Source organism: Falco cherrug, chromosome 10, assembly GCF_023634085.1.
Source record: "Falco cherrug isolate bFalChe1 chromosome 10, bFalChe1.pri, whole genome shotgun sequence".
Taxonomy (NCBI): domain Eukaryota; kingdom Metazoa; phylum Chordata; class Aves; order Falconiformes; family Falconidae; genus Falco; species Falco cherrug.
Window position 1 is genome coordinate 8372471 of NC_073706.1, and position 16935 is coordinate 8389405.

Genomic DNA, 16935 nt, shown 5'->3' on the forward strand with positions numbered 1-16935 from the left:
CACTCTAAATTAGTGCTGCCACCGTCCCGGACTCCTGTTGGAAATGGCTCCTTTCTGGCCCTTCCTTCTGCAGACGTTGTTCTGTTATTCCCCAGGGAGCCTTTTCAAGGAGAAAAGAAACCCCAGCAAAGCAGTGGCTCCGATCACTCACGAGGAGTGTCAACGCCTCTGTGAGGAACGTGTGAGTGTGGGGTCATGGCCGGCTCTGGGAGAGCAGGACACTGAAGGGTTTAGGTGACCCTGTATCGTAAGGCAGCAGAACCTCCAGCTACAAATTTCCACCCTAGTGCTGATATTTGGGACTGGGGATTCACAAGGCTTAACTTTACTTACTGTGCAGCCTGCTGCTCTGAACAGCCCCTGCTGTTATTTACAGCTGCTTTACCAGCACAGAAAGTCTTGATTCTTCTGTTGGGCTTGACATTATGTTAAAATCTGTGCCTGCCTGCAGATCGGCGCTTAGTGACAGTTCTTTCCTCTTTTGAACCTAACACAGTGATGGCTTCATTTTTTTCACAAAAAGTTGTGGAAGTTGTTGTAAGTTTGAGAAGTACGGATTGATCTCTGAGGGTGAAAAGCAGCAATTTCATAGCTCCTGTTAGAAAAAATGCTCTGTATGGGGTTACCTTCTAGGGAAAGAAATAGATTTCTTCTTTGCAGGGTGATTAATTCCAGCTTACTACAGGGTCTGGGATGGCTGGGAAAACTCTGCTGATCCCTGCAGGAGCCCGGTCAACTGAGTGATGGTAGGTGCCTCGCTGAGCGAGGGTTCACCGGTAACTTTTTAGCCGTGCTGACACAGGCTTTCCCTGGCACCGCACCGCCCTTTGCCTTGGACTGGTATGTGTGTTTGTGTGACTGCAGGGTGGACTGGGTCAGGGAATCTTCTATTCTTACTCATTTTTAAGCAAGACAAATATCCTGGTCCCAAAGCAGTGGGAGTTCTGGGGTGGGCAGAGTGGGAGAGAGGGGTTTGGGTAAGGCACATCTAACTCCTTGAACACGGAGCAATTGCACAGATACAGCTAACTGAATGATTCTTTTTTCCTTTGAAGCATATCTTTTAATTTCTTTTATAAATAAAATCATAACTGGTTACTTACCAGACTGCTCTTGTACAAGTGATGGAGGTGTTTATGTTTTCCCCATGTGACTTTGAAGCTTGTTAGTTTTAGTCAGATAAAGTTGCACTAGCCTTTTGAAAAGTGCCGCTTACCAATATTCCAGCCAAAAAAATCCTGCATAAATATTTTTATCAGTAGTGTCAATACGTCCTTCACACTTCCCAGAAACTGCAGCGATGCTATCCTCATCCTAGTTTCCCTGTAGATCCAACCGCATGCTCTGGCAAACGAAAAGCTGTATATGTAGAACATGGCAAGAAGTGCAGTGGATTGAGTATTTTCCTTTGTATTTTAAAAATATTTTCTTATAATATTTTATCCATTGAAAGGCAACTGGTGCGGCCGGATGCTTTAGGGCAGGGTCCCAGGCCTCGGAGGAGAGCTGCCGGGAGTCGCCCGTAGATGGCAATGTAAGATCCTTGAATCCGGCACCTTCTCGGCTCTGCCTGGATGAAAACCCCTTATCTCACCCCAACACCAGCTTGGGTTATAGTGGTCCTCAGGAACTCTCAGGAACAGCACTGACCGACACGTCCTCTGTGGCTCGTCTTGCATTTTGAGTACTGTAGCTTTCACCCTTAGAAATACAATCCTATTCAAATACAGGCGCGTAATGACAGATTTTGATTTACAGGGAAAACTTTCCCTTTGGCTATCATGGTTCTGTGCAAGTGCTTGAAGCACTTTAGCTGTGGGCCAGGGTACCAGCTGTCAGTGGCAGAGCAAGGAGGCAGTAGGAAAGAACACACACCAGCTTTACACAGGTCCTACCGAGAGGAACGTTGTCTTAATGCGATTCCAGGGCTTAGAGGTGCTGGGGTGAGGGCGCCAACCTTACCTCATGCTGTTGTTGCTGATGCTTTTTTCCTGTTGCCATCAAATTACGTTCGTGTCCATCCTGTGATGCCTGTGTTGAATTTGGGCTCTGCTTTCACCTAACGAAAAAGGTAACTTCACCCCCATGCTGTGCCTCGTGATGCTTTGCAGCTTTACCTTCCCCACTCAGGTTGTCCCCAGAAACATTCCTCTCCAAAATTAGAGACACCTGCAGTTCCACAGTGTTGGATCTGGATTGCTTGAGGATAGCATTTCTGGATTTTTTAAAGTGCACTTTTATGAGTGCAACTGAGCCATCTTTTCCTTGGCTGACCTGGGAACTACTACCACTGTAAAAGTTAGGGATGATATCACTCAGCTTCTTTGTGACATGAGGTGCGTCACTAATGAAAATGAGAGCACTACTTCAATTTATCATTGAGCAATTCTGTGTCAAAACTTTATTTCTATGTGTCATTAACTATAGAAACTTACGCTAGCCCACACCGCTTTGTTCCTGTGGTAGGCACCATTGAAATTATGTTGCTACCTTTAACAGAAAGCTAATCTTTATTATACTTGCTGACCACTTTATTTGCATGACAGAGAGCTGTAAAATTAGCTGGTTATTTTTGGAAACAAACAGCCTTGTTTTTTAAAAAATTCTAATCTCTAGATGATAGCTGGGAAGTACTTGCATTCCAGGTCAGTCACTTGAGCAGGCTAATTATTGTAGTTTATAGCCCTTGTTTCTGGACCCACAATGAGTGTAGGAATAAAATTATGACTATAATTAAGAATGGCTACAAAACTGCAGCCATTAAAAAGGGTACCCAATAGAGGAGGAGCTGAAACCTTAGCCTGACAGCATTACATGTGTTTATGTGCCCTAGCTGACTTCAGTGTTGCACAAGGCTCTCCAACTCATGTCACAAGGGCTACAGGGATAACAAATTAATATTTGTAAGGCATAACAAATATGCTGTAATTACCCGAATTGGCCTGCTGTTTTTCCAGTTATGGCAGAACTTTATTTCTGTTGAAGTGACATTTGCTTCTGGATTAGTTCCCACAGGCAAATGAAGTAAATGCCCTGTTGGACAGGGCAGAAACATCCCCTGATATTATGATCGTGCAGTTTTTTCAGCTCGCTTTTGTCAGGGCTAATAGCATTCTTAATATCTTTAGTGATGTCTAGGAAATATTTCAGAAGATACAAGATGCTGGAAAATGACAAAGAAAAACAGTGAACAAAAAGGGAGAAAGATCTAGTTTTATTGTTAATAATTGATAAACCAAACTCTGAACATTTTCGGTTTGGCAGCACAGGCAAAATTCTCCTTGACTTTATTTGCAGCGTACGATTTTACATAGTGACTGACAGCTACCAAAGAATCCTGTCCTAAGGACTTACACTCTAATGTTACCAGACAAGACAGGACATGCACAGGGCTGAACTGATTCAGTGCAGTACAAGTTGTGGATCTAAACTGGTCTTCGCTTTCCTGTTTTCCATACGATCATTACTATGTCAGGAACAGAGGTAATTACTAATGCTGAAATGGGATTGTTAAAATGCCACAGAGGCAGTGGTGAGTGAGTGAGTGGGTAAGTCTGGTGTTAAGCCTTTTCTGGTTTAGCAATAGAACTTTTGAAATGTTTTTTTTTTATTGACAGGGGTGACCTTCAGCTGCTGTCATGAACTGTAGTTTCGTGCCTTTCAGTTCTGCCTGGTTGCTGTATGTTGCACTCCTTGTGCCTATGGGTTTGGTTCCACCATCTCAGAAGGCATTGCATTAGGCTTTCCCCCACCCCATATTTTTGGTAGACATATAATTTTTTTGATAAATAGGTACTAAATTCACTGTCAAATCTTGCATAAGGTAGTCAACAGAAAGGTATTTTCGCAGAAAAAAATGAGCCATATACTGTATGCATATTGTAGCAACTGCTGATAGAAATGAAAATGGTGAATAATAAACCTGAAAATGGTGAAACTCTGACACCTGGGCCAGAGCCAACTGCTCAGTTTAGGGGTTAATGTCACCGACTGAGGTGTGAGCAGAGATTGATGTCGCAGTCTTCAAAATCACATTTGTCACCTTTTTATTTAACTTCTGATTAAACACAGCTGGTTACATCTATGTAGGTTTAGGGTTCTCCAGTCCAGTTTTCACCCTGTTGCAAACCCAAGAGAGGGATGTGAAATTTTGTAGCTTTGTTATAAGAAGTATAGGTTCCTTTCCTCTTGTTTTAACTTACTAGTCTTTTTTTTTTTTTTTTTTTTTTTTTTAATCTAAGCCAAAAAAACACCCCCAACGAACAGTAAGTGTATGGAACAGAACTATTCTACAGTCAGGCATGAGCTACCAAGAACTGTTAGCTTTGCCACTGTTTTGCTGTTTTCAAACGGACCCTGACCAAGAACAAGCTGACTGCTCTGGATCTGGGTTCTTTGTGCTGCTTCGTGTTCCTTGGTCTCCATGTACAGTGAATGAGACGTGGAAAGGACAAAAAATGTGCAGTTAGTGCTGGTAGATACTGGTTCTGTGCAATTGAAGGGTAAGACTCCTGTTCATCTGTCCTGGCATTGGCCTTTTAATGTGACCCCTGAATTAGGGATCTAGTTCATTCTAGGCTCCCTCTATCACAAAATACAAAATAGAGACGACTACGTATCTCCCAGTGGCGTTTCAGATATTTTGACAAGGCTGCCACTTCAGGCACTTTGGTGCGTGCCTAAAATGAATGTTTACTCCGAGTCTTAGCCTGTACCCTAAAGGACTGTTTGAACTGAAAGCTTTTGTTCACAGAGATTCTTATGAAACTTTGGTTTTAGCTGCAGAGGAGAGCTATAGCAGTAGGAATGAGAGCCTCTACAGCAAAATCTTTTACTTTTGCATCAGCCTGAGTACCCAGTTAAATTCTACCCACACAAGTCATGAATATATAGAGCATGCCAGCTTCCCTTCCCAGACGTGTATCTGATGTGTAAATCCATGATTCTGTTCTGCATGATTTTTTTTTATTGTTTAATTGGACACTGCTAAAGCCTCTGACTATTCAATGACACTACTAAAGCCTCTGACTATGGAAATCTAGAGTACTGAATTACACTGAAAAAAATATAAAGGGACAAATGGAGACAAATCCCCTATGTTCGCTGAAGAGAAATCTCCCTAAGACTAAGAAGTTGACTTGTAATGAATGTTAGTGTAATACAAATGATTCCAACTCACCTTGCAAATTATGTTCTTTGGTGTACAGTTAGAGAAGCCTCGTGGCTCTGTCTTCATTTATCAGTGTTGTGCTCACCAAGTGACTTTTGTTGCTTTTATTGGTGGTTTTGAGGAAGGAGGATGGAGGAGGGAAAGATTTTGGAGAAGGGAATTTAACATACCACCTTACCTGGAAATCTGGCTTTATCAGGGATTTTTCTCTTTCTCAATCTCCATGGATCCTTCCTCTTCTTTTCTGAATCTGTTCGATTCTTTGGTTAGTTCATTAAAATATTTTCAAGTTATGTCCCAATTAACTGTGATACTGTGATTCTTGGGACAACATGCAAGAAAGAGGTTTCCCTGTGCAAGCTGCTGAATTGGTACCTAGATTTTACTATACTGAGATAATTTTCTTTCCTAGGAAATGCTTTCTATCCCAGCAGCCTGCTTTAGCAGCAATGCTCACAGCCCAGATTCTCCCCTAGCTGCTGCTCACTTCTCATATTGACCCCAGGTTGTCAGGCATGCCTGTAGCACATGTGACAGTCTTTCTATACCATAAGAAGCACGTGAAAATGAAAGGAGAACCTGACACTTTATTAATCAAAATTAATACAGCTACTGCTGTCTGAGTTAATACTGTACATATTACTGCAGTATACAGACGATAATACAAATAGCAATGCAGGCCTATCTCTATTGGAGACACGCACCACTTCATCAGTGGCAGTTCAAATAATTCTTTTGACTTCATAAAAGCACAAAGTGGTTTTATTGGAACTTTCTTGTTGACTGCACATGCTGTTAAAATGCAAAAAAGGCGTGACAGCTGACTGTAGCTATCAGCTGTGTCACTGGAAACAGTCAGCTTTTGAATCAATCTGTAATTTTCATTAATTTGACTAAAAATTCAGATAAAATACTGTAAAAAGGCATAATCATCTTAGACCCTCTGCCTTCGCAGTAAAAGCTGCAACACAGCGTGTAGGTTTCATACTAATGTTGTGCTCTTAAGACTTATAGCTGGATTTATTTAGCATAAGGACTACGGTATGTATTACCTCTTGTAAAACACAAGCAATTTTGTTCCAGTGATTCATAGTAAAACATGTTACTTGTAAGCGTATCAACATGTTGCCAAGTACAGGATTACATAGGGGTACATCCTGGGCAGCTTATTTGTTCCTGGCTTAGGCAGAACCTGCAAGAGGCGAGATGCTTTCACAGCTTTGCTCAACCAGCACCCAACTTCAGGGTGATTTATTTTATTTTTTTTTTCCCCTGGACAAGGACTTCAGAACCAAGCTATAATTTTGGGGTAAAAAATAAAGTGATACATGAAATAAATGAGAATTAACTTAATGTGAAGACATAGAGAAAACGGACGGATCCTCAGCTTTTATTAGCTAGCATAACATGGAAATAAGCTTAAGTTTTGTTTGATAAGCCTTGATTTCTCCTTATATTCACTTACAGATTCTTATTTATGGCTCAGCCTGTCAAACACATTCTTAGATAAGGAACTGTTGCTCACAGGACTAATCTAATTACCAGTTCTTTTTATAACAAATGCTGACATAAAGGTAGAATGATGTATAGCGCTTGTGTTGAAGCCAATGCTACAGATGATCAAACAGTTTTGAAATTAAGAGTATTTTAGATGGAAAATGTGTCTCTTTTTTGTCACGATGTTCCTGTTTTTTGTCCAACTCTAATTAAAGCTGAAGAACAAGAGTGAAAAGCTGGTTACATTCGTAGTTCTGCCACATAATTAATTGCCAAGAGTTTAGACTGGGTATTTTAGTGCTCTGCAGTAATGCTCCATAGGCATATTTATCTACAACAGGCTGAAGAATGCTAGAGCCCTAATTATTTGTAAAGTGCATTTTTAAAAGTTTTGGAATTATTCTTCAAGAACAAGCATATCAGAACACCTTCAGATTGTATTTTAAAGACATTTGAAAAGAAAATGAGTGTAGCGTGGGCTTGGCCAACCAGTCTAGAGGAACTAGTTCTACCTTTTTTCAAAGGACAATGTTTGTGTCCTTGGCTTTAATTTAAATGAAAAAGCTATCACACATTCTGGCATTTCTAGCAGTCTGCTCCAGAAATGCCAATAAGCAATAGCATTTCTGAAAATTAATACAGCGAAGCATAGGTGAATGCAGTGGGAACTTATAAATTCCCCTGGCTCTTAACTGTTAATAAATAAATTTAATACAGAAAAGAGGGGAAAAAAAGGTGAAACTCTTAAGATTAGCTTTTCTTTACCTATAAGGACACATCAAATCAAACAAACAGATTTAATTTTTTTTTTTTTTTTAAGTTCTGGAGTTTTTCTTCTGAGCTGTTATGCAAGCCAGCCTCACTCCCTCTAAAATAAATGGCAGGTCTGTCGTTAATCTCCCTAGAAACCTGTGCCAAACCTGGCCGTCTTGCTGACCCACGTGCTTCCCCCCGATTTCAGCAGGAGAACCTAGACCAAGACACACGTGCAAATGAAGAATACATGGTTGTGTTTTGGGACCTTAATTGCTTTTTCTCCATTACTATGATGCATATAATGATGGCAAAGGTATAGTTAATTAAGTCTTAAGTCCCTCACGATTGAGGACAGTAACGTATAAAGCTGCCAGTATCCCCCCCACTCCATGACTCAAATGATATTTTCTTTCTTTTCCTCATTGGCAACTTCCCACGACCATATATTTTCTGCTCCCTTTAAAGAACCAAATGCTGAATGTGAATGGGTAGCCGCAGTGTCGATTTGCCAAGTAATGGTAGGGTGTCCCCTGGAAACAGGCCTCTTTTAATTCTGTTTCATAGCTGAGGTAAAGTAAAAACATGGAAACAGATGGTAGGGAACGACTGGCATCTCATCATGCATATTTCATTTGATTTGCAGCTAGTCACCTCTTGATAATAATATTAAATGCTACAAAACTCGAAGACTTTGTTCCTGGGAATACTGCATTCAATGACATAGGATCAACACAGTAACTTCAATTAAATTTTGGAGCTGGTGAGCTGTATTTACATCTCTAACAAGGTTATGATACAAACAGCTCGATTCTTTTCTGCTCTGTTTAGGGCTGACCTGCAAAGAAATATACAGTTGCTGTTGTGAATGACAAATCCTACTGGTTTTTTTAAGAGCACAATGGGACAAACATCTGTGGTTATTCCCACTATGCTTGAAGGCATTCTGCTGGGAGAGAATTTAGCCATTAATTTTGTTATATTTACATTATTTATATACAAGAAGAACAAGAAAAATGGCAGCCTGTTTAATGATTATATACATTGTGATTCGGTTGGAAAAATGTGTATTACAAATGGCAAAACAGCCTGTCAAATACATAATTATATGTTGTTCTTTTTTTGTCAGAGAACTTTTAATTCCTAAAATCCCACTGTATCATCTCAGTGAAAGATCTGTCCTAAATGTTATATGGGGGGAGGGGGAAAGCATAACAATAGACTTCTTAATCCGCATCAGTTCCTGGCTAATAGCTCCTTTTCTTCCTTTTAATATGACAGTTACCTTTGTAAAATGCTTCCAAAGCAAATTAAAGATGGAATCTGATACAACAAAACATTACTCGACATCAGGAGAAACGGTAACTTAAACGTCATTCATTGTCCCTAGCCTCAGAAGAGAGATTGGGGAATAAAATATCACTCCCTTGTGATGCACTGCTTATCTGAGACTTTGTTTTCAGTAAGAACTGTGCTCTTCTGTACATTATTCTTTCCTGTTCTTGCTTTAGCTCAATGTAGGAGCGCGAAAACGTGTGGAAGATGGAGGTGACTGGAAATGCCATGAGGAGGATGCCACTCAGTATGCTGCTTAGTGCCACCACTTGGCCAGGAATGCTTCTGGGAACCATGTCTCCATAGCCTACCGTGGTCATGGTGATGACAGCCCACCAGTAGCACGCGGGGATGCTGGTAAACTCCTGTGAGTCTGCCATCTCGTTCTCAATGACGTACAGGAGCGGTGCAAACAGTGCGATGGCCACGCAGAGGAAGAGCAGCAAGAGACCAAACTCCCGGGTGCACCTGCGAGCGGTCAGCCCCAGCGTCTGCAGCCCCAGGGAGTGCCTGGCCAGCCGCATGACGTAGAGAATCCTCAAGGCACGGAGAATACGGAGGACCAGACCTACTTTGTCCAGGTAGATGCTCCCAGAGCTGGGCTTTTTATAGCCCACCGAAGTGGTGTCTACTAGCAAAGTGATATAGTATGGCAGAATGGCTATTATGTCTATCAGGGTTAACGGTCTCCGCAAAAATGCAAACTTGCTCTTTGCCTGGATGAATCTTAGCAGGAACTCCAGCGAAAACCATGCCACACAGACAGACTCCACAACGAAAATATTGTAGCACATCTGGGAACATTCACCCTGCAGGAAAGAGGAGGAGTTTGTAATCGGCACTGGATAATAACTATTTTAGTTAGTACGGTGACAGGAAGAGAGGTTTCTGTGTTGTTTTTTTTTTAAACCCAAAATATGAAAGGAATAGAAGCTGTTGCTATGGGGAAACACACTGACAAACTGGAACAAGTTAAAAGCAAAACTTAAGAGAGGAACTACTTATTCCACAGAAGATACTGCTCAGTAATTTCAGGCTTTCTAAATTAGCAAATACAAAGCTTAACAAGGTAATACCCAGTTGTACAGAAAAGTGCACACTAACAGAATTTCCTCTGGACATAAAACTTGGTACGATTAACTGAGCACAGTCGTGTAAGATTTCAAACATGCTTTGTGTTATTTTTCCCCCTCTAAGGACAGCTGCAAAATCCCCATTGCAACCAATGCCGTCAGACCTTGTACTTGTTCAGCTCTTCCCAGCACATACCATTTTCCATCCTGAAAAGCTAACTTACCTTTTCCTCCTCCTCCCTCAGGTCAGGCATGGTGCTGATGGATAAGTTCACTGCTGTAATAGTTACAAATAAAACAGACAAACAAGCAAACACCTTTCCAGGGAGGCCAGACTGGGGCCTTTCCACCATGTCTTGCAACTTTTTCATGCACAAGCCAATTTTTGTCTCCTCTACTGTTTCACCTGTTGTTTCATTTTCTAGGAGGTCATCCTCCCGTTCATTTATTTCTGTAAACTCCTCCATTTTTTGCAGATACCTCCTTTTGCAACACCAGTCCAAGTTGTCTTCCTCAATTCCCCAGTAGAGCAGCTCCTCTTGGAAAGAGAGCGCACACATCTCACGCAAGAGCCGAAGTTTTCCAACTCGCAAAAAGGTGAGGATTGTCCTGAATGCCCCTGGATTGCGGTCAAAAAAGAATTCATTACATGTCACATCGTAATCATCACAGATGTTCAGAATGTCATCAAAATTATTACAGAATTTTAGTTGTCCCAGACGTGTCAATGGGAATTCATCAAGCGTGGTCCATGGCAGCAAATACTTAATGCCCCCTACGTTTATAATAATGTGATGCTTTCGATCATCAGGGCGAAAGCCTTTCAGGAGATCCTCTTGAGGGTGAATTAGCTTGGCTCTTTGGTAAAAGAGTCCCTTAAGGGTTTCTGTTTCTGGAAAGAACGTGTGGTTGAAGGAAGTATCTGAAGCACAGCTCAGGGCACTATAGTCATAGTCGGAATTTTCTCCAGGTAGAAGAGTCATCTTGGAAGATAACTTCACATCACTTCGCTACTTCTGAAAGTGTCTTCTGCAACAAAAAACAGATACATGGGGTGAGTGAATGAGAGGTTGTTTTGAAGTTTGGAACAAATGTAGTGATCTGAGCTCAAAAACATTTATGGCTGATAAAAACAGTTGGAAAGAAAACAGCAGTGGCTGAGTATGGTCAGAAAAACCTTTCTCATGAGGCTGGGTTTGTCCAGCTGGGTGGAACTGACTCTGTCAAGGGCTGCCCCCTTGTTTAGGAGCTCTGCTTGGCATGCTTTTCACACTGAGGGGCTTCTCCTGTCTCAGATACAGAGGTCTCGGTTCCCAGTGGACACAGAGGGAAACCAGAAATAATTCGTGCATGTGGCAGGATATTCGTGATTCAGAATGGAAGTATAAAAATCATGACAGCATCACATAAGAGCACAGAATTCAAGTGTGTTTTGTAGAAAAGGCAATTGTATATTTTCATTTAACTATTACACATAGAAATCTTAAGTTTTTTAGTACTTATGAAGTACACAGAAAGAATGAGAAGTCAATTATGTTGTAATTCAGTAAATACTTCTAAAAACAGTACAAGACTAATTTCTAAAAGACCATATGGAAACAATTTTGGGGAAAAGAATCCCCACTTATACTGATGATCCCATAACATGTTTGTATATAGTTTATATACATTTAATGACATGGCAACTCCCTTTTTATGGCCTCATTTACAACAGATTCCGAATACACAATTTCTACACAAACACTGGAATATTATTTCGGTTATAACTAACGCCCTATATGCAGAGGTCTCTGTCCTTACAGTGGACTGAAGAGTAGCTGAGAGCCAAGGTGACTGCCTTCACCTCTGATTATAGGAAACCAAAAAATTCTTACGATGACTATGAAAATCACATTCAGGTTCTGCTCACACAACACTACTGTAAGGTCTGTGGAATGCAGTGACCACAGAGGTCAAAGGGATATAAAAAGCAGGTACTGGAAACATTAAAACTTTTTGCTTCCCTAACTCACTGCATTTTAAAAAGTCAGACCGAAAGTCTGCTCGCACGCAGGGGAGTTGTACAGTACTGCCCCTAGATCTTCCATCTGTACAGTTAGCTACAGCTTAATGCATGGAGTGGCTGAGTTTCATTTGAGAAGAGTATTTCTTAAGTAGATTGTACAATAAATAGGTATTAATTATGCACAAGTATTCTGACTTTCTAGCCTTGAGTTCATAGGAAAGTAATAAATATTACACTTGATTTGCTTCAGTAGCAGAACAGTTTTGTTCTTTTCCTGGCTGTACTTACCTCCCCTTTATGTGCACCCTGGGGATATACACCCCTGCTAGGGTGCCTTCCTTAAACGCCCAACTGTTGTTTTCAGAAGCTGGAGTTAATAAACCACATCAATAGTGTTACACACCTGTTATAGAAGAAATGCCTGAATACACCACAGCAAAGCACTCAAAACACAGCTGTGCTTCAGTTTAAGAGCAACAGGTTTTCCTTGCTGCACGGGGAAAAGCCTTACAGTACTGCTTTCAATGAAATATCTCAGTCCTGCTCCTAAACTTCCCAGAGGGACTAGTCCAAACAGAGCAGTTCCTTACATACTCTTACAAAAAGGTGGCCCCAGGTGAGCTTTGGATAGCATGGTATTTCCCGATTCCTCACCTGTAATCCTCTTTAGTACAAAAGGAAATTGATGATTTACTTACCTTTAGGGCATGTGCATAAGGAAAACCTAAGGGAATATACAAGAATGGACAAGGTGCGATGCAGCAGACCTTCCAAGAGCTGTGGTACTATTTTCTGGCCTGAGGTAAGCAGAGAGGTGAGCTTTGTCATCTTGCTTCTATCACAGAGTGGGATCTCTTACTACTGCTAGTGACTTGCGAACAGCTATTTGGCAAGTAACCTGTTCTCCATGCCAAAATCGTAACTGTGTTTAGCTTTCAGTGCCTTATCACTACATATTTGCTTGTATTGCTGAGTTGCTCTGTCTTTGCTCCAGAGTTATGACTCTGGAAATCCCCATGGCAGAGGATGGGCAATTGTGAAACTCCTCTGGAAGTAACAGTGGGTGCAAACAATGACAAAATTCCACAGGCCTGCACCCAAATAAACTTCCAATCAATTTTGGTTTGTCTCTTGCCTCAAGAAAGACTGAGCAAAGGTCTGCTGACCTGAAATCCTGAAATTCTTTTTTTTTTTCTTTTTTTTTTTTTTTTTTGAAAGAACATTAACACTAAACTTAATTGTATTAAAAAGTCACACTCTAGGAAATTCTAGCTAATACTGGGATTATCAGTGGAGCTTCAGGACAGATGATGGCACTCTGCCATTGCCCACTGGAAAAGCTGCAGAGCTCAGATAAATGAAGGGATCCGAGGAGAGTGATAGCTGGGTCAGACAGTGCTAGCCAGAGCATGGTGAACAGAGGAAGCATGGAACAGTTGAATTCCCAACTACCCTGACATACAGCCCCATCACATGCAGCCCTCCTGATGACCTCAGAGCTGGTCTTCTGTTAAATCATTCCCAAGATACCATCAGTCAAAGTAATGCCACTGGGAGTTAAAGCTACGGGTTTGATGTGGGAAAACAGGGCTACCTGATGTATGTTTATATAGGGCTCCTCTTCTTAGAGCAACTGTTGTTTTATTTAGAAACAAGCCTTTTCCTCCCCTGCCTCAACTATGTCTAAGGCAGGGCTGCCCCAAATTGAATAAAGATTATGACTGATATAAGACTATGGATAAATAGGAGCTGTTAACTGTTTTCCCTTCTGTAATACCAGATGATGTTGGTTAGCAACAACTTATCCTCTGAATCTCAGCCAGAAAAAATGAGGAGGCAGCTCATCTCTGTCACTGGTTTGATCTCCCACCGCATCCATATTGTTGACACAATGGGAAGAAATGGGGAGAGGAAAATGTAAATGTTCTGCGTGTGTCAGACACAGGCTGTAACCCTGAGGCATCAACTGTGAAACAACGGAGCAAAGAAAAAAGAATATCTTTCTTGGCTTCCAGCTTCTCGACCTGTGTAAGACAATAAATTGGACAAATTAATCCCCTGTGTAACACACTGAATGACTGCAGTTATAAAAGGTGGCTCCTTCTTTTTCCGTAACTAGAACTGGCAAGCCCACAGATCGCACGTAGGCAGCTACAGTATTTGATGCTGTACATGTGTTATTTACATGTTCTTTGCCTCGGACACACATAGCATCATATCTAAGGGGGAAGAATAGGAGGAAATAAAGGACAATAGAAAAGATGGCCTGGCTTGAAGGAATGGAGGAAGGAGAAAAATAAACCTATACATTTCCCCTGTAAGTTTCTTGGTTTCCTTTGGAAGCTGCTTCTGCAGAATGGTGGCCAGCACTGTTTGAAGATGGGAGAGAACTAATTAATGGAAGGGTTTTTTTGCCGTTCAGCTTAAAAAACAAGCAAACTGTTCCATTCATACATTGCAGACTGATGGCATTGGGGATGGCTGTAAGAAATGCGTTAAGGATTAAGACAACACCCTGGAATATAAGGTCAGACAAACACATTAGCCTGTATCAACAATTTTCCCAACAATTAAACAAGATGAACTTTAAGGGTATGCTGTAACAGTAAAACGCTCACATAAAACTGCTCTGGTTAAGTAAGGCTCAGTGGTAAAATCCCTCCTTGTCTGAGATGGTCTTCTGCCCTTTGAATGCTTGGGAGTTGGTGAAGCCCAGTTCATCTTTCCAACTCCCCTGCTGCTAACGTGTTCTTATCTTGGGCAAATAATTTCTCTCTCAGCATCATTTCCTGTTTTGTTTGTAAGCTTACTGGGGCAAGAACTGTCTCTTACTACGTTATACAATCCTGATCACTGTTCTGGCTTCTAGAGACCACAGTAATTCAGAATAACTGGCCCATAGCAAGAGCCCCTGGTGATTCTAAATGGTGTGGTGTATATTTTCAAAAATCTGTGTGGCACAAGGTGGTATTGTTATCCATGACGTTTGGTGAAGAAACACATTTAGAAATCTGTACTGCCCTTACTTTCAGCCGGTAATTCAGGAAGGGCGCCAGACTGACTCCTAGGCAATGGGGAGAAAATTATTAAAGATGCCCTTCCGACAGAAAGAAACAGAAATAACGAATAACACGTTAAAATTCCACTGCAAGTATCGTTCCCCCCCTCAGTGTCCTCTGCAGTATTTTGAATTCTGCAGTGCATCTCTGATGTAATCAGAGCTCCTGCAAGGAGTCCTGATACTGCTCGGTGATGCAGACTATTCAAAGTTGTGCCTGGATGATAACAAGCATGCAACAAAGATGCATAACTCCCCCCTAGACTCTCCTATCGATTCCAGTGCCTAGAACTTGTCTTTGTTGCTTTTTACCATTTGTAAATTAAGGTTTAAAAAAAAAAAAAGTTTCCGATTTCAGTGCAGGCTGAACATGAATGCAGTGATTTTTTTTGGAAAGACTTCCCTAAGAAACTGCTTTACAGTTTAGTGATCCTTCCTCCTTTACTCTTTCCTTAGTTAAAATAAGCAGTATTTTCAAGCAGTGTTAAATTCAGCTATCTTCTGACACATGATTTCCATACTGTATCAACACTGTCAGGGGACTGACATACTGAAATACTTTCAGCTATACTCATGCAGCACTTTACGTAGTAAGAGCCCATCTCCAACTTCAACTCTGCTCGCAAAGTGAACTTCCAGACAAATCAAAGTAAAACTTACACAGGTCAATGTACAATATGAAACAAAGCTATCCTGAGAAAGGCATAATTTGAAAAAACATGCTCGTATCTGCACATTGCTCTCCTTGATCTGGACAGTGTTACACTTTTTGGCATCTTATGACAACCTACAGACTGAATCACGACAAATATGTTACGCAGTGTTTGGGTTTACCAAGCTGAGCCTTATTCTGCCGATAATAATCAGAAGTGAAAGAACTTTGCAGTAACTTACATCCCCAGGAGAACGCTCCAAAATACATTAGAACTAGTGACTGTTGCTATTATCTTGCTGTGAAATATATTTATGTCAACAAATTTTAATCTCACATTCACAACAATCTCTTCAACATATTTTTTAAGAAGTAAACGATTTGTCATTTATTTATATAGATTAGATTTTATATATTTATATAGATAGTTTTGCCACTGAAATGAGGAGATACATAGACATGGAAGAGTTATTTTATGCGTGTTGTGCTGTCGTCCCGTCCCCCCCCAAGTCTTTTCCAAAGAAAAAAAATTCTGCCAGAAATACATTGCCTATCAAGAATAGTTAACTCGATTGTCAGTCGCCAGCGAACAGAAGCCAGTAAATAGATCAATATAAACCCCGTCTGTTAATTATCGCAAAATTAAAGCTATAAAGGACCTTCAGACTAGGCAAAGACGAACCGGGAGCCACCAGCCTCCATGCCGCACTGTGCCGGCGCAGGACCCGGGGAAAGGGGGAGCCGGGAAGGGGAAGCCCGAGCATCACCGACCGAGCGCGCCGGAGCCGCCGCGCCAGGACAGCGGGAACCGGGAGCCGCCGCGCTGCCCTGCGCCCGCCCAGCCCCTCCCGCCGCCGGCAGCGCGGAGCCCCGGGGGGGCGGCGGCGCGGGGGGGCCGGTCCCGCTCCTCCATCGCTGCTGCGGGAGAAAACCTGTTGCTGCAACCCGGGCCCGGGCTCGCCAGACCCCGCGCCCCCTCCCCGCCGCGCACACCCCCGGGGGGCTGGGGGCGCCCCCGGCCGGGCCGTGCCTCCTGCCGCGGGGTGATGCCCGCAGCCGCCCCGCTCCCCTGCTCGGGCCGCTGCGGGAGGAAAGTTCCCGGGACACTTGCCTGCGAGTTGCTCGCGGCGGGGCCGTGCTCAGGGCGCTGCGCTGGCGCTGCGCGGCGGCGGGGGCTGCCGCCTGTGCGGGGCCCCGACCCTCGGCATGGCGGAGCCGCTCCCCGCCACCCCCGGGCCCGGGCTGAGCGGCCGGCGGGGCCGCGGGAGGAGCAGCTCCCGGCTCCCCTCCGCCGCAGGGGGAGCGGCGGCGGCGCTGGCACCGGGAGGGCGCCGGGCCGAGCCCGCCCCCCCCAGCCCCCTCCCCGGCTCCCGGGGCGGCTCCCGGGCGGGG

General features: G+C 42.7%; 1 protein-coding gene and 1 long non-coding RNA gene across 2 annotated transcripts; one reads left to right on the forward strand and one right to left on the reverse strand.

Moving 5' to 3' along the window:
* Positions 1-8426: 8426 nt before the first annotated feature.
* KCNG1 (potassium voltage-gated channel modifier subfamily G member 1) lies at positions 8427-10811 on the reverse strand. The gene is made up of 2 exons (XM_005444922.4): positions 10053-10811; positions 8427-9564 (listed from the first exon to the last, which is right to left on the reverse strand). The coding sequence occupies exons 1-2, from the start codon at positions 10809-10811 to the stop codon at positions 8794-8796; spliced, it is 1530 nt and encodes a 509-aa protein (XP_005444979.1). The 3' UTR covers positions 8427-8793.
* Positions 9213-15910, forward strand: LOC114017481 (uncharacterized). Its single transcript, XR_003562553.2, has 5 exons — positions 9213-9336; positions 10305-10425; positions 10799-10882; positions 12538-12635; positions 13614-15910. It is a non-coding gene; the product is annotated as an uncharacterized LOC114017481 (long non-coding RNA).
* Positions 15911-16935: the final 1025 nt, after the last annotated feature.

What these genes read in the sequence shown, in the direction of transcription:
- KCNG1 (XM_005444922.4), bottom strand. Translation starts at nt 10,811, where the DNA reads ATGACTCTTCTACCTGGAGAAAATTCCGACTATGACTATAGTGCCCTG. An exon ending in TGAGGGAGGAGGAGGAAAAG is followed by an intron (nt 9,565 to 10,052) that starts GTAAGTTAGCTT and finishes TCTTTCCTGCAG; the next exon opens with GGTGAATGTTCCCAGATGTG.